This window comes from Hippocampus zosterae, chromosome 17, assembly GCF_025434085.1.
Source record: "Hippocampus zosterae strain Florida chromosome 17, ASM2543408v3, whole genome shotgun sequence".
NCBI classification, from domain to species: domain Eukaryota; kingdom Metazoa; phylum Chordata; class Actinopteri; order Syngnathiformes; family Syngnathidae; genus Hippocampus; species Hippocampus zosterae.
In genome coordinates this window covers 3092442-3118902 of record NC_067467.1, presented here as the reverse complement: position 1 = coordinate 3118902, position 26461 = coordinate 3092442, and the positions used below count along the sequence as shown (strand labels likewise).

The 26461-nt window shown below is 43.4% G+C and overlaps 2 protein-coding genes across 3 annotated transcripts; both read right to left on the bottom strand.

The window, feature by feature from the left end:
* Nucleotides 1–1396: 1396 nt before the first annotated feature.
* arhgdig (Rho GDP dissociation inhibitor (GDI) gamma) lies at nt 1397–14755 on the bottom strand. The gene is given in 9 exon segments (XM_052049264.1): nt 1397–1598; nt 1820–1883; nt 2562–2638; nt 5397–5480; nt 5832–6011; nt 11531–11618; nt 11620–11649; nt 11651–11723; nt 14357–14755. Coding segments are annotated over 9 exon segments (918 nt in total). The 5' UTR covers nt 14479–14755; the 3' UTR covers nt 1397–1398.
* Nucleotides 14756–14945: 190 nt separating this feature from the next.
* clcn7 (chloride channel 7) lies at nt 14946–26323 on the bottom strand. Of its 2 annotated transcripts, none has more exons than XM_052049238.1 (25): nt 26282–26323; nt 22967–23038; nt 22434–22499; nt 22135–22200; nt 21856–21988; nt 21628–21737; nt 21476–21556; nt 21322–21384; nt 21157–21240; nt 20961–21054; nt 20502–20566; nt 20132–20248; nt 19970–20024; nt 19796–19856; nt 19120–19261; nt 18613–18706; nt 18315–18487; nt 18092–18143; nt 17858–17985; nt 17596–17681; nt 17373–17508; nt 17148–17207; nt 16854–17030; nt 16674–16754; nt 14946–16155 (listed from the first exon to the last, which is right to left on the bottom strand). In XM_052049238.1, exons 4-25 carry the CDS (start codon nt 22144–22146, stop codon nt 16069–16071), a joined length of 2091 nt encoding a protein of 696 aa, XP_051905198.1. In that variant the 5' UTR covers nt 22147–22200; nt 22434–22499; nt 22967–23038; nt 26282–26323; the 3' UTR covers nt 14946–16068. The 2 variants fall into 2 exon arrangements, with proteins under 2 accessions (XP_051905198.1, XP_051905197.1); XM_052049237.1 differs by lacking the exon at nt 26282–26323 and adding an exon at nt 24443–24689.
* Between the last annotated feature and the right edge of the window lie 138 nt (nt 26324–26461).

The window sequence follows — 26461 nt, the reverse complement described above, 5'->3', positions numbered from 1 at the left end:
AAACCATGCAACACCAAAGAAGCCAACGTTTACAATTATTCTTCAATTACAACAAGTTGAATGAATTCATAGTTCATGACGTTCATCAATAACGAACAACATCCTGTCTAACGCACGAGTCTGCCGATGACTAAATCACACCTGAATGAATGTTTCCTATACAGTACATCTCTAAAAAAAAAAAAAAAATGGCCTCCATACTCGCCAATGTCAAGCAGACCGGCGGAATCAAATCATAGCGAGTCGCTTCTTATTTTGACGTTATGGAGTGCCGCCACTGTCGTCTTCAACTACAATATCATGAATAATGGATTGGATTGTTAAATTCAGACCCCCATGTGATGTGAGCTGAGATTTCTTTTTTGGAAGGGGGCGGGGCAAAAGCAGAATTTTGGATCCAGCGCTCGCATTGGATGTGATTTGATAACGCCGGTGCGCCTAACATCGTGGCTCGTGTTTACGTTCACAGCAAACGTATTCGCATCTCACGTCTTAGACCGCCCTCGCCATACATTTGCCGCCTTGACATTCATGTGAGTGTGAGCTAAGTATCAAATCCTAAACATGCATTTCTTTCTACACTGTACACAGTCCAACTGGCGGAAGTCTTTCTACGGCCCCCACCCCCCCAAAAAAAGTTTCACAAAGTCCTGAAGGAACCGCTGCTTTCGAAGCGAAACGTGTTGCAAAAAGTGGACATTATAACGTTAGCGCTTCCCGAAATGTTCCTCTTTCAGGAAGATTCATGAAGCGGTTGCCATAATGTGCGAGTTCAATGTTTGTACTCAATTATATTAAATAGGTTTCGGAAGCATAATGACCTTTAATTCTGGCAGCTAATTGTAAAATAGCTTCATATTTCAGCACACACGTTGAGACAGAGGTTATTGCGCCGGGCTATGGTGGGTTTTTTTTTTTTCATTTCTTTTGGATGCCATTAAATGTGAATGTGGTGTCTTGTGCTGCACCGATTTGCAAAATTGATGACATAATAAACAGACAACAATAGCATCTCTTCATTTTTCTAGACTTTTTTTTTTTTGCTTGCGGTTTCTTCACAACCGCTGTTGCTGAGTAACGTTATTTGATGGGAAGTGGGGGGCGAATGGCTTCCCAAAGCTTTACGACATGGCTATTACACAATGTATTTTTTCAAATGCGAGACAAAAGGGAGACAAGAGGAGCTACACTTCTCTGAACGTCCCCAGTTTGTGTTTTTTAAGAGAATTGCGTACGTAGGATGCGGCTTAGAGGAGGAGACAAGCGTCCCGTCGTGACAAAGACGCTCTTTGGGGGGAAGGAGGGGGGGGGGGACAAGAGAAGAAGAGACTTTCTTCAAGAAAGGGAGGAGAGCGGACGGGTGAGAAAAATGAGGCAGTTAGGAGAAGCGGAACACCTCTAGTCATCCAAGTCCTTCTTGATCTCGAGGTTCCAGTCCCAAGCCGAGTAGGTGTTCTTGTCGTCGTCGGTGAAGTGGGACTCGATTTGGTAGAGGCCACGCGACACCAAGCCTTGAGGCGTCTCATCAGTCGGGAACACAAATTCGTGTTCCTTCTCACGAGGACAGTAACTGCCCATCATGTAGGACACCTTGTCCACTGCGGACGCAAAGTGGACAATTCAGACAAACGGCCGATTGGAACAAATCCCGCATTCACGAATCGTATATCCCGTTAACGCTTTCAGGGACAGCGGTTTTACTACAGTGGACAGCTGATGGTGTGATCAGGTCATGGGGTGCATGAAAAGGGTTAAGCACCCTGTGAAGTGAATTTGGAGATTTGTTGCAAAATATCGTATAGGCAAACTGATGACTTACTCTTTAATCCTTTTCTGAAACTCACATGGTGGTACTTCAAGCCAGCGACAATTTCTTTGTTCACCTGCAAACACACACACACACACACACACAACACACACACACAAATTGCTTTTGTGTTCACATTGCAATGAATAAGTTGTAGTCCCTGATTTTGGGCACTGGATAAAGATTCCTCAATGAAATCTTTTTGGGCTTCATGTCATCTGTTCCCCTGAGGGGTGTTTTGTTTTGCTTTTTAGAGTTGGGTTGTAAACGCTCCGAAAGTTGATTGGTTCCACAGCCCTGATCGAACGCAGGACGACGTGATGAATCAAGACCATACATACACAAGAGCAAAAAAAACTATTCAGAAAAGCACTTGAATCTATCCAAAGGAGGCTTTATATTGCTCGGGTACATATTACACGCTTCTACAATAAAAAAAAAAATGCGACTGCGGCAGTTCATCTGAATGTTTCGGAATGTTGATATTATTGGCATTGAGCTCAAGAAAATTGTTAACCGCCCCCGCCGCCCTTCAACTCCCCATCACATAAAGTCGTTTTTATGTGATTTTTTTTTTTTTTTCACTGCAATGAAATGAAGCGGCTGCTGTTTCTCTCATGCGCAGAAACCATGTGAAGCTGCTATAGGACAGCGAGATCCGGCGAGGGTGTCGACACGGTCGCTTGCGTTCAAGGACACAACATGAGCTACACGGAGGCTGACCTTTAGCGCTCAAGCGCGGCTCTCCTCTTACCTTAAAGTGTATTTTGAGCCTGTATTTGACTCCTTCCTTCAGGGTGAATGTCTTCTCCTTCGGGCTGTGAACGTCTCCTGGATAAACACACGATGACCTCAGCTGTGAAAGCGCACAGACTGGGAAAGAGGAGTGACGTCATAGTCGTGACCACATGTTGGCGAGTCACCACTTTGCGATCACATGAGCCAAGCGTGACCGAGCTTGACTGAGTAGACCACTTTAGGTCCGCCGTTCATTTACGATACATTTATGATCATGACCAAGGCTAATTTCTGTTCCTGTCGTTATGCGGGCGTTACCTTAAGGCACAGGTGTCAAAGTCAAGGCACGGGGGCCAGATCTGGCCCCCCACGTCATTTTATGTGGCCTGCAGGAGCAAATCATGTATGTCAACTTTCATGATTCTTGCTGAAATCTTGACCAAAATGTCAAATTGTAATAAATAACCTTGAGATCTTGCACTGGCCCTCCGAGGGAAGCCATAAACGGTCCGCGACAAAAAATGAGTTTGACAGCCCCGCCTAAAGGTGACCAGAAGTCCTTTCTTGCACAGACAGGTCCACTTTTTTTTAGCATGTGTTTAATTTTACTGAGGGAATTCCTGTTTTGGATGCCTGTGCATGTTTACATGCATGCTTTTTGGAGCAGTAAATTGTGAATCCTCGAACCCCCCCCCCGCCAACTGTCACCACCCCCCGAAACCTCTGATCTTAGCTCCATGACCAAAGTTTGATGTACGGCGAATTTATAGTCATCCATGCAATCTACTGATGTGTATATTTGTTATTTACTACAACAGCCAGACAGACCTCTCCTTTCTTCTGTATTTAAAAAAAAAAAAAAGGTGAACTTTGTTTCACTGTGGGCTTGAATGGCTTTTGTGCCGAAGGAGAGGAGAGGTCTTAAAAGCAATCCGAAATGGACTCACTGCTTAATCCTTTTATATCTCAATTTAAATCGGAGCCTTGCTCTTGAGTGCTTCCTAATGGACAGTGAAACAGGAAGTACGATAGCGGAATGAGCCTAATAAAAACGGCGGGGATGTGTTGGGAACACGCGCGCGGGCACACGAACGCACGTCCGCGCATAAGGCCAAACGTGCGAGGGCATTGCAGGTGATGGAGGCTTGCACATGAAAAATAGATGTCCGTGTGACACCTTCAGGCATTTAAGTCAAACCATACATTCATTATTCTGCCACTATTTCGTGTCCGACCTCCTGAATCGCTGCTCCGATAGTTCTCATCCCAAAGAATTAAATTATTCGACTATAAGACAAATTGTGGCACATTTAGTCAAGCGCGACCCCTCCCCTCGACTCCCTTGCTCTCCATACATTTTTTTTCCCTCCTCTGAGGCACGGAGGAGACAGAAGCTGCGGAGAAAATAGGTCACGCTGTCTAGCTGATCCCCACAGACATATTGCGCGTAGCATACACGTACACACCCGCGCATACTGTTCACATGCAACACCGGCCAAGCTCGTACACAAGTTTTTCCCATCCACGCACAACAATTCCCAAGAATTGGAGAATGTAGGCGTGCACGCTTGCTTTGTGGTGCACGTTATCAGAGCCGCAATAATGAATGAATGTATTTAGGCGGAAATGAAGCGGCGGCGGCCTCAAAGGGGGTTTTAACGGGAATGTGAGATGAGAAGAATACCGGATTTCCTTGGGTTGAAGACTCCAATTGATGTTATGGTAACTGACAATCTTTGTACTGTTAATCAAGGTTTCGTGAGGGATCGACAAATCTAAATCTGAGGTCTCTAAGCAGTTCCACTGTAATTACAGTGGTGCCTTCAGACACATTCATATCCATTTGTATATAATTTTTCCCCATGAATGGAAATGCAACACCCTGCCATCCGCAACCCCAACGCTCCCCTGCCCCCCCCCCCCCCACACACATTTTTATAACGTATGGATATACAGTACATGGAGCTGGTCAAAACACCTCAGTAAGCTGCTGCACTGTTTTTCGTTCTTCGCAGAGGATAAAGAATATAAGCTTGTGTGTATTCTTGTATTATCGATTTACATGTTTGGTGCCTCCATTTGTGTTCAAAAATGTGTTGCTTTAAACATTGCGCCACCGCAAGACTGATTTGACTGACTAGTCCGTCGATGGTGTTTTGCATTGTTTGTTAGCATGAGGCTTATTGGACTTTCACTTGTAGCAAAGTTGAACTCGCACATTTTTTTGCTTGTAGGCGAAAGCAAAAAAAAACATTTTTAAATCTCCCCATTTTCACACCGATACAAAAAATTCATGGCCACTCTGCGTTGTTTTGCACGATCTTGCGCAAAGTGCGGCGGCTCTGTATCATTTCCATCCAGAGGGAGCGGCTCGTTCCGTCTCCAAATTGAACAATTCAGCAAACGTTACGTTCCACATGACAAGATGCACTTTTGGATGTGGCCATTTGCATGGCGGGAAAGTGTTTCATTCAAAGTTGTTACTGCTTTGCACAGACAGGAAACGTGAATGCTAAAGTGCTATTGCAAGCAAATCCATACGCTTGCAGAGTGTATGAATACATGCATGAAGCTCCCTAGCCGCTGCCTCCGCTTGTGCCCGAGGGAAAATGTCAATAATGCCCACTAAGCAAACATTTAGCCCTCTCACTCATGCTCTCTGGCTGTGTCTCTCGCTCTCGCTCTCCCTCCTTGTCTCTCTCTCTCTCTCTCTTCGGACACACCCAATGCAGACATTGCGCTCATGAATGCAGCACAGCTTGGGCAGATGCCTTGCTCCGGGGCAACGTTCATGTCGGCAGCGCAGAGCAGCGGTCGAAAGTATTGAGGAAGCACTTGGCGCCGCGTGTACCTGTTAGGTTGATGGCGATGGCTCCAGGGGGCTCGTCAAATAACAGGGTGATTTTGGTCACTTGGACGTTTGGGCCTGAGAAATCTGCGGAAAAATCACACGTATTAAAACTAATCTTTTCTTGATGTGCAATGACACGAATCCAACATGGACTGCGCGTGAGTTCCATTCCGGTCTGTGTTGTTGTCGTATCAGTTGTCAGTCTGACTGTGTGATATGAGATGCTGCTGAGCAAGCAAGTGTGTGTGTGTGTGTGTGTGTGTGTGTGTGTCTGTGTGTGAGATCGAAACTCGATGACTTCAACTGCATCTATGCACGGGAGCTGGTGCACCGATTGAATTCGATCTGCAGTAGCATGGCCACCGTCTTTCCTCGCACGCCGACAACAAAACAACACATGCACGCTGGACACACATCACACGCATCCACACACACCTGCCATCATGGGTCGCGTCCCCAGAAGGGTCTGCTTGTATTTCACCAGACTCTCGTCGTCTTTGTCCAGTTCGCGAATCTCCTGCAATGTCTTGTGAGCTGGCGGGTTGTAGTTGAGGTTCCTGTCATCTTCCTCCTCCTCTTCCTCCAAAGGCAGGTCCCGCTTGTCCATCAGGAATCCTGTCGCAAAAGAGGAATGAGGATGAAGATCATCACATGGTGTGAGTGAAATATTAAAATGTACATGTCTGGAAAAGACTCATTGGAATTAGTGAATCAAATCGAATGTTGAATACCAACACCCGCATTCTCCATTGCGACGCTTTTATCCACAATGGCATGTTTTGTTCATCACATATATGTCATGTATATGTTTAAAATGCATTTGATTAAACTCGTCAGGCGCTAAACGTGTCCCTATTCCTTCAATGCAACGCAATGCATACATCTTGATTTATAGATAAATTAATGACATGTGTGTTTTGTTGCTTCTCAGTATTTCATAGGACTATGTCATATTTATAGGGAACATTTTTATACATCCCTCATGAACAAGTTGGATATTGTGATGTTTTTTTGGGGGGGATTGTGCCATCGTTAGTGTTTGCAAAACATTGCAACCGTACTTCCTTGTGAGATTCTTGGCACAGAGAACCAATTTAGTCTCTTTGAGTGATCATTTGCGCCCATAAAGCAGGAATAAATTCTGGCCTTTCATACGGCGCATGTGCCACAGGGGCTGAGGCAAGCCGCTGTTTACTCTGATTTGTCAGTTGTAATGAGACTGTCATCGCACATCAGCTCGCGACGGCGAGAGGTAATTGGAAGACAGGAAGTACTTAAACGTGCACGCGCATGGAAGGTGCGAAAGAATGCACGTGATGACTCTTGAAAAGAAACGCAGTCGACAGATTCTCTCACACGCGCGCGCGTGCATGTGTGGCCCTGCGCCGCTCGCTTACAGCAGCGCCACACCCAATTCTGAGCTAAACGCGCTCGCCTTTGTCCGTCACCTTGGCAACGCTTTCAACTCCCTTCGCGGTGACGTCATCGCGTTCCCTTTGCTTCTCCTCGCACGCTCTTGGCGACGTTCATTTTTACCGGACGTAATAAAACATCCATCCAGGCAGCCATCATCTATTTCAACAAGCAGTGTCATGTGCAGGGTCGCGAAGGGGCGGGGGGTGCGGCCGAGTGTGAGGGAAAGGGTCTGAGGGGTTGGGGGGGGCACATCACCTGTCAATCAAATGGATGAGACATAAAGACCCAAGATGATTGACATTTCCTGGTCGTGGTATCTGGAAACTAACTGAATTGCTGATTTCTGTCCAACGCTTACACACTGGTTTGAATTTCATGAGCTTCGTTTAAGGTGGACAGCAAGAATAAAACATGTCTGCTTTCTATTTCCGACAGAAACTGTCACTCATTTCAATGGATTTGATTTTTTTAAAACTCTGAGATCCAACAGACTTTGACAAATGGATGTCAAACGATATCACTCTGGCTTTGGTATCTCTCAGTACGGTAACCACAACCTAAAACACACCTTCAAGGTTTGAATCTCTCTCCGAATGACTGAAATAAATCAAATTTAATCATAACGATGTACGAGTTGAATTCCAGTTGGGTCCTCGAAGAAGAAAACCAATCAACATATGCACATATACAAACGGTGAAAGCCAATTACATCATTAAATATTGTAGGAATTCAACTCACTTATGAATGTACAGTAACAGAAAGGATTTGCCCACCAACATTTATGCCCTTCACTCATACCTGAGGATACACACGCACCCCCTCTGCACAGTGAATCTGTCTGAGTCTGAGAGCCACAATCACGATGTTCTCCTCTTTGGTCTCCAGGCTGCTGACCTGGAAAGCGGACTATCCCGCTTCTCATTTATTTTTAAAAAGCAGGCTTATACAGAAATCCCATCTGGTGTGTTTTAACGTGGACTTATAAAACTACTCGCATACGTACAAATGCTTGCAAAATGGTCTTATGTGAAAATAAAAATCTATCGAACTGAAGTATTCATATTTTGTGCAAACAGCTGTTGAATTAGATCTCATCGGTGTGCATGTGTACCGAACAAAGTGTCCAGTAAGTGGATAGTGAACTGTGGAAAGTGTTGCATTTGATTAATTTTTTACAACAACAAAAGATACACTTTGAAATGCACAGACAGGACTCCCGTATTAATTATTTAGGTGGAGATGTCGATTCCTATGCGTACATTCCAGGTGCAGAAAACAAATCTTTTTTTTTTTTTAAGTTGTCATCGGTTGCACCCACGTGGACCCAAATGACTGTCCCAAACTGCAGCAATGCAAGTCGCGTTCGCCAAGAAGGAGGCCCCGCTTGGTTGCATGACAAATTAGGAAGACTGAGTGAGTGTTGCTGCCGGCTTTTCTTGTTAAACCAACATGTTGTGTAAAAATCAACAGAAGACTTTGGCAGGCAACAGATGGCTTCAGGCGGAGGAGACGAGCAGATGACGCTCACATGAGAAAGCCAAACGATGGAAAACTATTTGCACAGCCACACATTCAAAGTATCCACGTTGATGTCCTTATTTCCAATTCAAAAAACAAGTTTCCTCATTGGAAAAAATATCATTTTTCCCCCCAGAGTAAATCTATCACCATCAATATTCATGAAGTGTGCAGGCAATATTTTCCATTCAAATTTGAACGAATGGTTCCACAATAAAATGCACCGATAATGCAATAATGTAGTGTATGATGTTTGATGGGCATTGCTGTTATGAAGAACACAAATCTTGAGCAAACATCACGTCTGCTTGGTTGAGTCAACTTTGGCCATGTGACTTGATTAATTGCACTGCTCATATTGTACTGAATAGCTAGAGCTGCTCTTCTGCAGAATTCTTTTTATTAATTATGATCGAGTTTCCCTGGACCATCATTAGTACCCATCAGCGATGGGATCAAACTATAATCTAAAGGAAAGCGACAAACGACATTAAAAAAAAATTCATTGGATTTAGATTGAACAGAAAATGAATATCTCTGACAGCAAATTGGGATATCGAAATTCAGTTTTCATTTTGTTAGCGTAAAATGTATTTCCCAACTGGTGTTTGGATTTGATTTTTCTCTCCTTTAATAATAATAATACATTTCATTCATAAGCGGCTTTCAAAACACTCAAGGACACTTTACAATCACTTTTCTATTTCTATTCCTTTGAGGCCCAGCGTCACAATTCCATACCCGTCAACTTTTCGGAGTGCCAACCAGTATAAACTACCAAAAAAATCCTTATAAAGAGCAAAAAATCCTTATAAAACATACCAAAGCATTTTATGTCAAAATAACGGCAGAAAAAAACACTTTTCAATTTTCAATGATATTTATTGTAGATCTCCATAATCCAATGTCTGGTTAATGTCCAATCATCATCATTCTACTTAGTGGCGTTAATGTGTTCAGAGTTGTATTCCTGCGTTACTTTTTTTCCACCAATTCAAAATCATTTGGAGTTGGTGGGAAAAAAAAAGGAAATTTTCAGAATCCGTATGATTTCTGCGATACGGCCATATACGTAAGATTCACCACAAAATCCGTATGAACTATGGCTAAACCGTATGAGTTGACAGGTATGCGATTCTGTTCTAAAACCATCCCAAAAAAAAGTCCCGTGGGACCATATAATGCATTCACATACTAACCGAAAAGACACAAACGGAAAGTCAAAGCTCCCAAAGCAACAGCAACCACTTTTTAGCGCAAATTGGCTCCGCTCAACCGGATATGACGTTAAAACGAGCGGTTGTACTTCGCAGTCACGTGGGCTTCATCGAAACAACGCGACAACTAGCCCGCGATCGACCTGCCGAATGTCGACGGTGACGTCAGCGCTCCAACTCGCAAGGCTTCGGAGCCGAATGACACACGACGCACACTCGCGTGTCATGAGTGACGTAGCGCGGCCTCTTTGTTTTATTACAGCAAACCTCAAACACCGTCGCGCCGTTCGATAGCCTTTTATTATTATGGCGCGCTGGTCGATACCGTTTACGAGCGGGGAGGAAATGCGGCGAGTTCTCACTTGGTGTTTAAATTTGCTTTTTTTTTTTTTGTCGTGTCGTTAAAATGTTGAATCGCGTGTTGAGCGAGTCCCTCGGGGTCTCGGAACCGCATCTGTGTGTTAATTTAACATTAAAAACGAGGAGTTGCTTTCGGATTTCACAGAAAGTCGGCAAATATTGTTGGGGGGAGTGAGCGACGGGGTGAAAGAAGGATTTAATGAGACTTTTTAATCCAAGCGATAAAAGGGAGTAAGGGAGGAAAATGAGGTCCCCCAAAAAATGATGGCAAGTAGACGAGCGGGTGCGCATTATCATGTCAAATGATTAAGGCAGACGAAGAAGGGTGGGGCTCGGTGTGAGGAAAGACGAGCTTGAAGAGGGATGGAAAGAACTTCGGACTGCTTGACTGGGAGAAATAACAGAAACTATCAAAGGCTTTTTTCTTTTTGCTGCATCACGATAGTTATAACCACCGAATGAAATGATCTGTGCTTCAGTCTCAAAAGTGCCGTCTTCAAAAGCACGTCTGAGGTTTTTACTGCAAGCTAATGGCTTTTAGTGGCTCCGTGCGGCTACACAAAGCCTTGCGGCCGCACGGCTTTCGATGCAAAGGCAATACGATGACCGATTGACTGAACCTGTACAAATAAACTGCGCTACCCTGAATAAATGACGTTTGTTGAAGCAAAGTAAATGAAACTGGAACCATCCATCCGATTTTTTTTTCAGCGTACATCTATTTTCTATCACCGCTTGTCCTTATTCGGGTCACAAGTGAACTGAGGCCTAACCCAAGCGACTTTGGGTGTCCGACTAGACCAGATTCAACGAGTTGAGTTTTCTCATGAAAGGACTGAGCTCTCCCTCTCTCTGTAGCGTCACATTTTCTCGACACCCAGAGGACTTTATTCACTCTCCCTTTTCTTAAGAGCCTTTTATCTTCATCCATCATAAACCTCAAAGTCCCCGCACATACACCTGTGTGCGGGGAAACCCCCCGGAAACCTTCCGCCATCTGTCACTTGTTCAGCATTACTGCAGAAAGGCCATCAAACACGCAAAGGCGCACACACACAAACACACTCAGAGCGGCTTCAGAAGTTGGTGACATCATTTGTGTGATGGATACGCGATGTCATCAGATACACACACACACACACACACACACACACACAAAGAATTATTCTCACGCATGAAAGAATATCCCTTTGGAAGTAAGAAAGCAACTCCCCACATGAAAACGATTCAAGGTTGTGTGAAGTGAAGAAACATGAATGTGGCAGTATGGGCAGAACCATAATGATGCGGGGGAGACACACACACACACAAATATGCACGCACACACATGTGATCAATAGCTATTGATTTGCTATCTCCAGCTTGTCTTGGCAGCGTTTCATGTCAGACATAAAAATGTCCACACCCGCCACGATTGAGACATATGGCGCGCGTGCACGCTCACAAACTCACACCGAGAGCATTTCTGCACTCCCTTTAAGGAGGCACACGCACGTGCTAAACGGCAAATAAAACCTCATTCTCGAGTTGACATGAACGCATCATCAGTCATTGGATCAGTCAAGTTTGTACTGTGCTAGTTAAAGAGAGCGCATACGCTCACGCACTTCCATTGGCCTCACCTCTGTAGCACATAGTTAGCCACAGCAGCTCCAGCAGCTGACCCCCAAACTCACACGCGTCCAATCGCAGCATGCTGCCTCCGTGCCGGGGCTGCGCCCAATGTGCCAACTGGGTAGGGGAAGAACCGGAGAAGCGGGGAACCTCCACAGGTAGCCGACCCCCGCAAAAAAAAGTAGAGCATCCACTGAAGTGCTGGAAGGAAAAGAACTGGGTCAGGCGTGCATTTTCCACCTCGGAGTCAAATACAACAAAAGAGAGGAGGGGGGGGGGGCAGGAAGGGTGGGTGGGTGGGGGGTTATTTTTTTTGGGCAGGAAAGCGGATTGATGTTGGAGGGAGAGAGAGTGGCAGAGGAGGTTATCCTTGGGTGTGGATGTGATGGGGATGTGCGGGAGCGAGAGAGAGAGAGAGAATGGTGTCAGCAAGGAGGGTGAGGGAAGCTTTCCACACTTCTTCCCACCGCTTCTTTCCTCGTGTGTGGCTCAGTGGAAAAAAAAAGAGAAAGAGCGCAAATCAAAAGTGCAAGATCCTTTTTAGCGTGTCCGCAGCATGGCTGTCCGCAGTGTTTTAGTGCGAGTGTGACACTCAGACGCCGGCTATCGATTCGTCGCTGTGCCGCCCACCCCCAACGTTCACGGTACCTCTGTCATGAGCCCAGAGACTGCAATGAGCTCATCCTTTAACCCCCCCACCCCCCTCTCACCTCTTTACACCTCATTCCCTCTCTCGCACTCGTGCGTTCTTTGACTTGCCTCTTCATATTTTATTATCACGTGAGGTGTCCTCTCCCTCCGTCCAGCCATTTGTCACCCCATCATCGCGGTCTCTTTTTTTTTTTTTTTTTTTAGTCCCACATCTTCTCTATCTCCCTTGGGGTGACCACACCCTGGTGCACTCACAACTCTTTTACTCATCCTCCTATTTTCATCCTCAAAAATCATGTGTGTGTGGGGGGGGGGGGGGGGGGTTACCTCTGACACTAGACAATCGAACATTATTCTTTTGTCTCTTGTTAAGCAGAGACTAGGAGAGTGGCTTTTCCCAAATATGCATATAGAGAAGCAAAATGGATAGGCTACTATATTTAATGCCGGGAAACAGAAGCCAGATGGGATTTAAATTGATGTTTAAAAAAAAAAGAAAGGTAAAAAAAAGCAATTCAGGGTGATGAATGAGGTTGTTGGGGAGGTTGAGATAAAAAAAAGGGAAAAAATGACAAAGACATTAGAAAGTGTGATAAACTAGTGAGCTCAATACAAATTTGAGCGACTACAATTTGGTGTCATTTTGTTTCTACTATTTGAACAACAAAATGAAATAAGGAAGCCAAATACCAAGGAATTTTCTAATTTAATCCCTTCTGTGATGCTGGCTGCTTTAACCGTTGTTCTTATTTCAAAACATTCAAGAAAAACTGCCTTTACAAGAATATGTTGTAGGTCCCCCTGCTAAGATCTAACATGCAGCCCAGCCTGCATTCCTCCACCAAATTCTGTTAAAAAGAATTCTGAGGTGATCCTGCTTTCTCTTTATCGGGATGATGCACGCTCCCTGTGTAAAACAACAACAACAACACGGACGAAAATCCTAGTTAGTGATGGAGATACAACATTGTGAAGTGCAGAGCAAACATAAACCTGACTGAATCCCAAGACCAGGGCAGATTCCACCAGTGAAAGTGTCGCCTTAAAACCACTACGTGCTAAACCAATATCTTAAAATGGTTAACGACAACAAAAATAAATGTGCTAGAACAGGTTCGCTCTATCAATCGGCATGTCAGTGGCAGCAGTGAGTCTCGCTCCTGTCTGTCTTAAAGCAAGCGGAGCATAAAACTATTATATTCCCATTGCTTTATGGAAATATAAATCAGAGGCAGCAGTGGTCCCAGGTGGGGGGCCCATCTATAAAAATGTATGCCTGAACACAGCAGCCTGCATGGTGTCATAAAGAGTGTGTCAGTGTAAAGGCCCCTGGGGCTTAACTGTGCATTATCACAATTTTCTTCATCAAATGGGACAAAACTGTTAAAGTACCAACACGGGGCTAAATCCCGTATTGATTGTAACATGAAAATAGAAGCTGAATATCCAACTAAAAGAGTCTATCATATGTGAACGACTTCACAGGGGAAACATACTAACACAGGCCAAGCGGAATGAACCATACATATTCCATCCATCCATTTTCAACACTGCTTGTCGTTATTTAAGCTCATGTTCAGCTAGGCAGATGCTCACCAGTCATTGCATGACGCTTAGACAAACAACTATTGACGTTGTAGGGAGATTTTCAAGGTTCAGTCAATCCAACATGCAGGGTTTTGAAATTTGGGTAAAAGCTGAAAAACGGAACATGTTCAGTAAGCTAATTTAAGCTAGTAAAATAGCACCAAAAATAAAAAAGCAGAGTTAAGACCGCGCTGGAATTGATTACGCATCCTTACTAAGTCACTTGCACTGTATATCAATACCAAGTGGCCTTTGCTCAGCTTTTTATTGTTGGTGCCATTTTACAAGCTAAATTAGCAAGCTGGACATGTTTGGTCATAAGATCCAAAAATGTTTTCAGTGGGTTTAACAAAGCCCATCTGGTACCTCAGGGCACTGAAGTCATCGTTTAAAAAAATATTCGTACTATCAAGAACATTTATTTGATTGTGTAAGTATGGATATGGTTATTGATGAAATGTTCACGATCTCTCCGAGATGCTTTTGTAGTCTACGACCCTACTCAAATCAAAGAAGAGTCAATCTTTTCGGCTCTTGGCTGACATCTTGTGGAGACTTCGGTTAGCGATGAAGTGAGAAAGCATTACAGTACATACCACGCCTTGTTCAGAACCGTGTTAGACGCCATTTCGCCCGCTTCATGGCTCTTCCGGGAAGTTTGTGGAGATTTGCGAATGTCACAATGACGGAATGTGCGGGCTTTAGCACTTAAAAGCATCAACCAAATAAGCACGCAGCTTTTGAGTAGCTGTGTCAATACAGTATCATGCACAACACTGTCGTCCACAGACCACGTGAGACCAATTACACTTGTTACCTAAAAGGAGCGATTAAAACGCATTGTCTGGAGCAATACCCAGGAAGGCTATGAAGTTTAAATGCCATGAAAAAAATGGCACCCGTGGCAGCCTGAATGAGAGGCCCGGATTTAGTTTACAAGTGTGTCGCTTATGCTATAATCAGTGGTACACTCGCCTTGCTTGCGTGTGATTTGTTCCCACTCAGTGAGTGTGAATGGTTGTTCGTCTCTGTGTGTGCCCTGTGACTGGCTGGCGAGCAGTTCAGGGTGTAGTCCGCCTTCCGCCCTAACCCAGATGGGGCGGACTCCAGCCCAGGCTCCCTGTTTGGGATAAGCGGTATTAGAATTAATGGATAGTTTACAATTGTTGTGCATTAAACAAATCATTGACAATGTATCATGTCGTTTATTTCACAAATCTAATCCAGTAGTTAGAAAATAGAGCACAGGCTTGAAATTTAACATGGAGAACTGTACAACACAAAAAGTGACAGAAAGCACAAAAATGAAGGTAACGCAGCAGAGTATGAAAAGGCAGACAATAATTACCGAGTTGGATAACAATTAAAAATATGAATTTTTGAGTTTTGCATGGTATCAATGGGTAATGATTGTTTGGGTTATAAACTATGCTTACATTCATATCACAGTTCCTGGGTCACACATTAGTTTTCAGTAGTAGCCACAGTGCAAACTTTTGGTAATTTAAAAAAAATATATAATACATTGTATATCTTTTTTTTCCCCCCTGACAGTATTCTGTTGAGAGAACCAGACAAATTCGCAAAGAAGGGCGTACCTGACATAGAGTAAAGAATGCATCATGAGCAGCCAGAAAAAGGCAACTACCGTAATCTGTTACTTCATTTTTGTTTTTAAAACACACTTGACAAGTTGTATGAAACCCAAATCTTCTGTCTCTCTCATGCATTTTCCGTAAAAACTAAAACAAGGAATAAATAACATAATTCTTTCAGTGCAAAACAGAACATAGCGAATGGAGGGGAAAAAACATGAAATGAAAACATGAAAAAAAACCACCTTTGAGTACCGTTTTACTGTGGAATTGTAACATCTAAAATCAATGCAGTACACAAAAGCATTGGGTTTAAATTATTCAATTCTACTTAGTTTGCATTACAACAACTTCATCATCATCATCATTATCATGACTTCACTACAGATTTACCGCCTGTCAAGATGTGCAAAGATTTTCCTTGAAACAAAATCAACCCTCAGGGGTGAAAACAAATTCTGGTGATACAGGGTAGTGTGAGATTGTTTGACACAACAACGCGTGTGTGTAGAGAAAGTCACTGTATGATTTTCACTCAAGAGTGTGGCAAAGACAAAACGAGCTCTTTGGTGATCAAGCCCTTGCCTGCAGGTGTGTTTGGTTGTCATGGTAATCCTCTTTGACCATCACGTTAGGCACTTGTCATCAATGGGCTACGGGGATGCTTTATGGCACATTTTTTTTGCATGCATTTTTTGTGTGTGTGTATAAGACTATGTCTGAGAGAGCTGAAGTTCCTCCAGTCCATGTTTGCCCAGGTGATATCTAGCCAAGTCTTTCCTGGTCACTAGTCCAACGACCTGCAGGTTACAGAGAACAAGCAGTTCAGGCAATCAGAATCTCAAATATTACCATCGACATGGACACGTTTACCAAGGGTAAAAATAAAAATAACACAATAAAAACACATAATAAGGACAAAGAGAAGAGCACATTCGGTCGAGTGCAAACATCCAAGGCCAAACAATAATGCCAGAGGGCAGTAGATTCCTGCCTCCCTGCTTCATGGCTGGTGTGTAAAACATTAGATGCTTGTAAAAAATATTCTCCTATGTTAAAAAGTAAATAGATAAATCGCCACTAAACCCAGTCGCAAATTTCAACTGTCGTTAAATTGACAGGACAATGTTACATTCCAGTCCAATGGGTGGCAGTAGAGTGCTTTGCATTGTTGTGGACACCTGCTTGAAAAAAGCGATTAAGAATTAGCATCGTTATTATTGTGGCTTGTTTTATAAGAGTTTCATACTTCACACCCGGCTTTGATACTGATGTCTGTATTTTGCACTTATAAATTGTGACAACTCTCCATGCTTACCCTGTTTTCATCATCCACCACAACAAGGTGCCTGAGGCCCAGTGCCCTGACCAGCTTAAACACACGGGGAAGAGACGTTTCCTGCAAACAAATCATCTCTCTGAATCTCACTGCAGTCGCTTCGCCCAAGCGGCAGACACCAGACAGACATGCCACACGATATGCGGCGATGGGGATTACCTGTGGGACAGTGTAGGGCGTCGGGTTCATGAACTCGGAAAGGTCCATCAAACACTCTCGCTCATCTTGGGAGACGTGAATGCTTTGGATCGGGGGGAAGCGCGGGTAGGCGTCCCTGAAGTCCTTCAACTGGAGCTTCCTCCGGGTCAGCCGCGAGCGCGCCAGCTCCACAAACACCTGCGAACACACAAAAGGGGGACCAGCGACGATGGATTGACGAAATATTAACGAAATATACATGAAAATACACCCCGTCGGATCAATGGGCCACCTCGCCGTCTCCACGCCACTGACCTTGTGCTTGAGAAGAACGATGAGCTGTGAGCGAAGGATGAGTCCACAGAGCTTTGCTGGCTGAACGGAAGAAAAAGCATCAAAGGGATTAATTTTGAGGGCCGGCAGCCACACTGGAAATATTTGGATTATTTGTGACACGTTTTAATTCAAGTCCAACTGTCAGATTTGACGAGCTTCATGAAACGCATACAAAGACCAAGAACAGCGGATAAGCCCTCATACCTCTTCACCAGAATCACTTTGCGACACCACCACGGGGAAACCGTTGTGATTGGTCGATGTGTTGCTCAGGATGTCAACAATGGTTCCCACCTTCTCTACTTTGTTCAAACAGGTGACGGAAGAACTCATCACTTCTCTGAAGAAAAATGACAAGATTCAGATTAGATTATTTAGCACCGTGAAATTGGTGGGGTTTTCTCTAGTAGGCTAAGAGGATTTTTACCTCGCTGTCAGCCAGTGTGAGGTGGCAGGAGCTTCCCAATGCAGGAAGGGAATGCTCTGCAGCTTTATGTGGATGTCATACAGACCCTGACAAAAAAAGGTGTAATATTTTAATATCTGCGTTTGAGAAATAGTTTTGTCTAATTGTGCCATTTTTTTTCTTCATTCCAACAGCATTTATACAATCGGTCGCCACACTGACTTGACAACTGCACCAAGAAAACTTTTTAAACAAAGCCAAGTGAGGCTAAGACCGCACGTACCTCCACAAAGTAGTCGCCTACGATCTTGGCCGTCATCAAGACGAGCATGATGGGAAGTCCGTATGTGACGTTTCCCGTGGCCTCCACCATGATGACAGTCAAACTGAGAGTCATCCTAACGATGCCACCTGGACACACAACGCTAATTGGTGAAGAGTCTTGCACCTTCGGCACGACAGAAGATCAAGCAAAACCGGTGAGTGCTGTTGTCCATTAGTGGTGAAATGTACCCACCTAACTGAGCCGCGGCTCCAATCAAGGCATATTTACCAGGATCGGCCCAGATCTAAAACAAAAAAGCCACATTACTGTTATAATTAGGGTCCCATTTTTCTGCAACTACATATTATTTGCACAACTACGAACCATTTTAAATGTGAAGAAAAGGGTGTGGCTTTACAAGTGAATATTTAACAGTCACCGCAGAACAAGACGTCCTTTCTCGGTGCGCACATACCGATCCGGTGGCCGAGATGGCAGAGAGTAGAATTCCGCACAGTCTTCCCCAGGCTGCTCCAATAAGCAAAGATGGGATGAAGACTCCGGCGGACACAGTGAGGCCATACGTCCAACATGCCAGGAAGAAGTACGTGAGTGTGAACAAGCCCAGCGTCAGAGGATTGTACGATCCTTTAGGAGGGAGGGGAATATTAAACATTCTATTTGTCTTTTTCTCCTTCACATATTGGTCATATGCATTGGCTTGAGGCACTTTGAGGGAATATGCCTTAGGAACAGCGATCACAACAATTTACCTGGCTGGTTGTGGAAAAGGCTCCGGACGCTTCTCTCTGGAGTGTTGAAGAAGGCTGTTGCCATGGAGTTATACTCCCCGTCGGCACAGAACAGCTGCAGGCAGGTGCAGAAAATATGAGAAGACAAAGAGGAAGATACAGCTTTTCTCAATCCGAGCTTCAATCGCTCTTAAAACACAGTCGCTTTGTCATTTATCGCCATGAATCGCAATTGTTTGCTGGTTAGTTGTTTTTTCTTTTAATATCTCCTAACATGCAGATTAAAAGCAAAAACATTCATTCATAAATGGATATGTCTGCTCTAGTAACTCATCTTCTTGAGTCAAATGTCAATTTTAGGTGATCTAACAGAGTACTCTGATACCTAATTTAGTCTGAAAAAAAAAAAGGAGGCGGTGCTGCATGCCCGTCGACACAACAGTTTAATTTCCTGCATGAGACAAAAGCACTGTTTTTGGATTTCACAACGATCATCCGCAGAATGTTGAATTCTGCACAGGCGTTCACCTGCAGAGGGTACTCCTCCATGTGCTCGGGGTCAAGAGGTTGACAGTCGTCGGAGAAGTAAATCATGGTGAACGACACCGTCGCGGTCACCGCCGCGACCAGCATAGCCTCCATCACTTGCAGACAAGGCCGATGGACGTATCTGATGGAACACGCAAGATCAGGCTGTGGTTTCACACATCCATATTTGGATGCTAGCGTGTTACCACCAGCAAAATGTTTATACGACAAACATACGCTCATAGCCAGGGTTCCGTACTTCCATAAAATGAATCAAAGATGATGATGAAATGTGACGTGTCATGACTATAAAAAGATTACACTGTAAGTAAAGAAATTGCGCGCTCTTTTTGCCAAGGATTGGAACTTGGTATTGCAAACTAAAAACTCGGGTGGCAACAAAGTGTGATCGGGACATCCCTAGTGTCAAGTGTTTGTTGACTTCCATTTCACATGAGCTTGAATGTGATTGAAGAAATCCCCTCACATCCCGAGAGTGATCAAACCTGTTCTGACATTGGACTATTTTTATACTTAAGTCACATGATTCCAGGTGATATGCGCGCAAACAACGAGAGTACCCTGCACGGGCACATATTTTTTATCGTTGCTTCTAGACATAAAACAATAACACGTGCGTCATCAACTAATGCGACGACACCATTTAAGTGTTTACCTAATCCTAAAGATGGTCAGCCAGTAGTTGAGAATGTTGAACAGAGCTCCTAGAAGTCCACCTGCATGGGAAAATTTCCCAGTGAAATACTGAAAAGACATTTCTTTTGTACTCCACACTGGAACCAAACGGATTGTTGAGATGACGCATGCAGAAAGAATCACATCACGTTACCTATGGCACCCATGGCAATGAACAAGGGAATTTCATAGAGGTAATACGCCACGCTCTGTGAAAGGAAGACAATTATATGTCATCATTCATACAGATTGATAGAAAAATGAATAAATAAATAAAAATCGGTGTTAATGGCGTTTTGGCAATTGAGGTGCTTACGTCATTCTCAAATCGGCCAAAGTTGATGAGACCAGGGTTGGAAAGGTCACCTGGGTTGTTGTGGTAGATACTGAGAAAGAAGTTCAGGGTGAAGGTGGAGATCATTGATGCAAAGAACTGAAGGTGAAAAGGAAAGACGTTACACAGGCAAAGATAGATTTTTTAAAAAATTGAATTATTGGGTATTATGCATTCAACACGGACATGAAGAGTAATACGCAGCTCAATGTATGGCCAAATGTTTGTGTGAGGCTGCCAACTGACCGGTGTTGTTTATTGGATGACTGTCAGTTGGTATTTTTATCTACCTTTGGTATAGTGATCATTTTAGACTTTACTACTTGGAAATCTTGATCTTTATGTGACTTACTATGCGCCATGTGAGCATCTGGTTCCAGAAAGACGCGCCTTCTTCAAGAGAGAAAAGCACGCCACCTGTTGTCCCAAGAAAGAAAATCTCAGTGATTTTGACATACTGCGATTGTGTGGTGATCGGGCTGCAAAAGAGTGGCTGTGAAGCATACCCAGTTAAAAAGAGAGTCTTTTGGCCACAAAAAGTCAAGTTCAGGGAGCCACCAAAGATGAGTCACCACAACGCGGTTTCTCACGCTTCTCATACCAGTGCCAGCAGTTGTGCGTACTTAAAACCGCTGCTCATCTTTCACAAATGTCAGCATTACTTCTTAATAAGCACACACCTTTCCTTTTAACCTTCTACCACGCTTGATCAGGATGAACTGTGGCTCTACTGGTTACCACTAAATGCCTCTGAGACCTGAGACTACATCCCGATTGCCCAACTCCACTTCGATAAGCTTGTTGATTTTACCAACTGGTGCTCCGAACGCAGCCGAGACTCCAGCAGCGGCTCCGGCGGAAACAAAGTCTCGTTTTTCCGTGTCTCTGCGGAAGTATTCAAAGATCTGCCAACAGGCAGCAACATAGTTTCAACACACACTGTCATTAAAACAAAAAGCACAGTATAGCATTACAACAACACGCATGCATCCATGGCCGACACCAACCTTAAAGTCTCTTTTTAAAGATGTGCTCCTGCCCTGGGAGACACCTGCAGCCACTACTGCACCAGAGTGGATCATAGGCCCTTCCTGATAGTGGGAAAACAAGTAGACAGAGCATCACAATGCAATTGATTGGCCAATTTCTGAAAGCTATTGAATGTTTCTTACCTTTCCAACAGCAAGTCCACCCACGACTGAGCAAATAACACCACACACTTTCACCACCAGAGTCTGACAAAGTACACACAACATGTATAATACAAGGTTGTTTTTTGTTGTTGTTGTTGTCTCTTCATGGGTTATCCCAAGTAAGTGTGCGTACCTTGAGTCGAACCACTCTCGGAACCTTGACCCCATTCAGGTAACACTTAATTTGTGGAATACCACTTCCTGCTGCAATTGGCTTCATATAGTGGATGGAGGAAGGAATTAGATAAGTACCATTTCTTATCCGATTTTAAAACTGACTCTTACCTCAAAAAAGGCAACAATGATTGCGCCCACCACGACAAAGGCGGAGTTTAGGACAGCCCAAAGGATGAGAGAGAGCGACAGTCCGCCCACCTCTGTAAACCTGTCTATATCTGTGAAGGTCAACGGTCAAGGAAAGATGTGCTCAAGATGTGCCCATCATAATGTTTAACCGTCGACTCTTCACCGCTGCTTTTATTGAAATGCATCTTCGAGGAAGTACCGGGATACTTTCTTTGACAACCTGGTATTTCATTCCAGCCAGCTGCTCCACCACAATGTCAATGAAACATGCGATGAGGCCCGTCAAAAAGCCAATCAGGCCGCAGATCACCCAGCGACTGATCTCTAAACAGCGAAAACCCTAAAGGAATGAGAAAAGACAATTCGTGTCAACTCACACCGCTTCCACCCTAAATAAGGAGACCCACACACAAGCGCGCTGTCAGAATCTATTTTATGATGGTGCATGTGTGCGTGTGTCAAGCAGGGTTTCCAACTAGTACTCACCAGGTAACTCATACGCCTCTCTTCCTCCAAAAACAGCTGGTTCTCGATGTTATCATAGTCAAGACTCTAAACACACCAAGAAATATACGTTAGCCTTTTAATATGCAATATGTCAGTAAGATTATTTTGGTTATCATTGAAGGGTGATATTCTTATGCCCCCATCGTAAAACTTAGACTGGGAAAATGAACATTTAACCTTTCTAAAGGACAATTACATTCAAAAAGTAAATTTTGCTAATATCTGGATGATTGTTGCAGGAATCCAGTTTCGCCCCCCCAAAAATATATATATATTACCTCATATTTGAGTGACAGCAGCTTCTCATTATGAGGGATTTCCTTTGGATGACCTCTATGGGAGTCCTGCAAGTAGGAAACAGATTTACTAAATATATATTTCCTGTAGAGTGTTGATAATGTGACTTTGTGCCTCACACATACCATCCCACATTTGAAATGACAGTATGCCACGGCATCGCATACATTTGTGCATAAGCACCGCTGGCTTGCAAACCCTGACCAGATTTAATTGCATTCAACACGCAACCAAAACGGATATTTAACATTACTTGACGCCATAGAAAGAGCGACAGAGGGCCCTGAGAGCTCAGCTTGCAAAACTCACATGACCAAAACCTGAAACCAGGTGAGCCGTGGCATTTATTTTCGTTTGGCAGCAAGTGTCAAAATTGTCTGCTTTATAAATATTGCACAAATGCCATAAAAATCTGAATTGTGTGTTTAAACTAGTAGGGGGTGCATAAACATTGTGTTGTTGAGATTTTTTTGACTTGACTTCCCCTTTAAGAACATTCCAAGTGACACTTCACCTCATCTGATGTGATCTCCTCTAAATCCACATTGCTGAGTCTTCCTATTTGAAAGACAGCGCCTCCTCCAGGCTACGGAGCATAAACATAAACAAGAAATACAATTGTTAATAAATGGTTTTTGAACATCACAACACACAACTACAGTCAATTATGGGGAATGGGGGGTCATGACCATAATCCAATTCATCGATCAATCAAACTTTCTTGATATAGCAGGGTTTATTTAGCTGCAATAATTAAGCAGTCTAAATGACAGACGTAAGAATTAGCATGGAAAATATGTAACGAAAACACAAACAGTTGAGTGTGCTTCCACCTTTAAGTGAGGACAGTGACATGAATAGTTCTGGTGGAAGTACGCCTCATTTTCCAGTGCTGCTACATAAACGGAACAGCTGACTAGGAGGAATGTAGCAGATGGACACTGACTAGTGAATTTATTGTCAACAATTTGATGAAAATTAATTGATTTGAATAATCCTCTCACTTGCATGACTTAATGTTGACAGTAGAACAGACGCATCAAGACAATCGGCGGCACTTTGGGAACAGACTTTAGGAGAATTAAATTATGCCAGTTTGTATGATGGAAGACAATGACAGATGAAAATATACGGAACTTTGCAAATTGGTTAAGGTTTTTGTTGATCAGGTGGGCGATTGGAGGGAATGGTTAAGCACTACTTGGCTGCAACCGGCAGGCACATCTATGGTGTTGGCACACCACTGGAAAAAGCCCCACATTCAGACAAAAATTCCTTCATCCATCTTCTGTGCCGTCAGAAATTCTCCCATTGAAAACATTTATAGAATACAATAATATATTATCAGGCATATTCTCAAATGAAAAAAGTATTACATGTAATTTTGTGAACGTTTAAGGTCGTCATTATTACTTAAATTTAGGGCAGCGGTGTCCAACCTTTTCTATTTTTCAAGCAACCAAGCCCGACGCGTCACTCGCGCTGCCACACGTGACGCATAACCCAGGGGCGCGCGCGCATACGCACGCATGCCATGATGAACAACAGACACAACGTACCAAACATGAATGAAACAGAAAAATAGATACGAGTTTGTAAAAAGGAAATCCCTGCCTGCCTTTAAGAGACCTGACGGGGATGCACTTTTTCAGCGTGTTAAATTCCCAAATATTACTATCGTCGCTCACGTGTACCGTTTTAAAACGCAAAGAAAAACAAAAAAATATGTTTGTTTACATTGGTCTTCTGGCATCACGCCACACTTTGTTTGGCATTTAAAGCTTATTTAGACCTAAAAACAGCATGTAACGGGATGATGAACAATTTGTTTGCAAAAAATACACGTTGGCTACTATGATATGTCGTTGCAAATACATGGTGCTAATGTGTAGCATTCGGTATTTTACGATAGATAATTGCGACAATATTGTACATGCATTTAGAAGCCTCATCAACTGTTAGCTTAGCATGATATCTGTGTGGTACGGACCTCCCCGTCGTGTTGACGTCTCTCGGAGCCGTTTATCAGCGGCGTTGCTTCGCCAGCGGCACTGGACTCGTCGGCTCGGCTCGACCACGACACTTTCTTCGTGATGTTAGCCATGGTGCCCCCCCGGTACCTCCGAGGGTTGGAGTGTTATTTCATGAATTGTAATACACGGTTACATAGAGCCATGTTCCTCTCATTTCCCCATGACCGTCATTCCTGTGACTCGTGACGCTTTAGTAATGCTGCATTCGAGGAACAGAGAACCAGTCGTCCACCAGGCAGCCCTACACAGGGTGTCCTTCATTTACATTAATAAAATGAATTATGAAGGTTTGCTGGAAGGGAAATGTGTTGTGGTAAACGAGAACAACAAACAATTGACCAGAATCAGAAATATTTATTGTTTACATTCGCTGTGCGGTCGAAACTGGGACAATTCGAGTGCGATTTCTGATTTCCCACTTTTAGCGAATGCATCATAACGGCCGCATGACGGATCAAAAATGTCCGCTAGTCGCAATGGATTATGGATCTTGACGTTTTTAACGATCAAGCCTACATAAAACGATACAGTACGTTTGTATATGTGTAAGGTTATACATAACATTTTAAAACACATTACTTCGGGATGGTAGAAATAAAACAAGTACAAATATGAAGTATGAATAATTTAATAAAGATCCGTTTTAATGTACTTTATAGTGCACTTAGTTTTAATGTGCCTATATTTCATTGGACATACATAAGCCATGTACTTCCCAACAGAAATGAGAATCGTTTTTAAGCAACTGACAGCAAAGCAATTCATTATTTATTGCACTTGACCTCACTGCGTCACAAGTAAGCTGAAGCATTTCCCAGCTAAATTTGTGCAAGGAAAATGGGTGTATAATGTCGCCAGTCAATCGCAGCACACACAAACAGCGATTCACACCAACATACGAGCAGTTTCATATGCATACCATATCCATACATGTTTGGGAATATGGGAGGAAGAACGACAATCCATGCAACCACGGTGAGACCATGGAACTCTTCAGAGAAAGGCCAAGATTTGAACAAGGGAAATTTGGAATGTGAGGCTCACTTCCAAACCACAAGTGGCACTATCAATCTATAGTTTTCTTATTAAACTTTTATTTCTTGACTGGGCATGAGAGCTTTCAACATCATCGACTCTTCTGTGACCATCCCAGTCCTCAGCGCTCGCTACATTTCTTTCCAATTCTCCCTGAAATCCTGTTTATTTTACTTATTTGTTTTCATTGTTCGGGTTGTTTTTAAACTGTATTTTCCCCTTTAACTTGCTGGATTTTCAATGTTCTTTCAGTTGACCTCTTTAAGTAATCCCTGTTTGTTCTTAGTGTAGCTCCACAGATATTCTGGTGCTCCCCTTCGATTATTATTTTTTTAGTTTATGATCTGTTTAACTGAGTAGTTAGTTTCAATACTTTTTAAAAAAATCTTCTTCTAATTACCTCGCTGCGCTTCCAGACTGCATGTGAGTTATTTTTCATCTTATGTGATCGTGAGAGCTGATCGTGAGAGTGTATGTGGAAGTGGTAAATGTGAATTTCTGAGCAAAGCAACTGTACTTTTTTGTCTTCTGACTCAATCATGGGACTTCACTGCTTTCACTTCAGATGTGAGTGGCTTCATTCAGGCTGTTATGCTGAGCAAATCTCATCTACAAATTGTGTGTGTGTGTGTGTGTGGGGGGGGGCTTATTGCAAAATAACACAGAAATGTGTTCATTGAAGACTCTTAATTGTACATAGATGATTGTTGTTTGTCTAGAATTGCTCATTGATAAGATGGCGAGGAGTCAGTGTAGCCTACCTCTAGTCCCAGTCAGCTGGTGTTATTCCCAGCTCACCCGTGACCTTATCTAGGACACGCTCTGTAAGAAATAAATAAATCATGGATATATCAAGCAACAGAAATGATTAATCAATTAAAAAGAAAAACGTAATTTTTAAAAGATTATAACTTGACCCTGGTCTAGAAGGCTCATACGGA

What these genes read in the sequence shown, in the direction of transcription:
- clcn7 (XM_052049237.1), bottom strand. Translation starts at nt 24,556, where the DNA reads ATGGCTAACATCACGAAGAAAGTGTCGTGGTCGAGCCGAGCCGACGAG. An exon ending in TCATTGTTGCCTTTTTTGAG is followed by an intron (nt 21,557 to 21,627) that starts GTAAGAGTCAGT and finishes CACTATATGAAG; the next exon opens with CCAATTGCAGCAGGAAGTGG. An exon ending in TGGAGGAGTACCCTCTGCAG is followed by an intron (nt 18,707 to 19,119) that starts GTGAACGCCTGT and finishes ACCTGCCTGCAG; the next exon opens with CTGTTCTGTGCCGACGGGGA.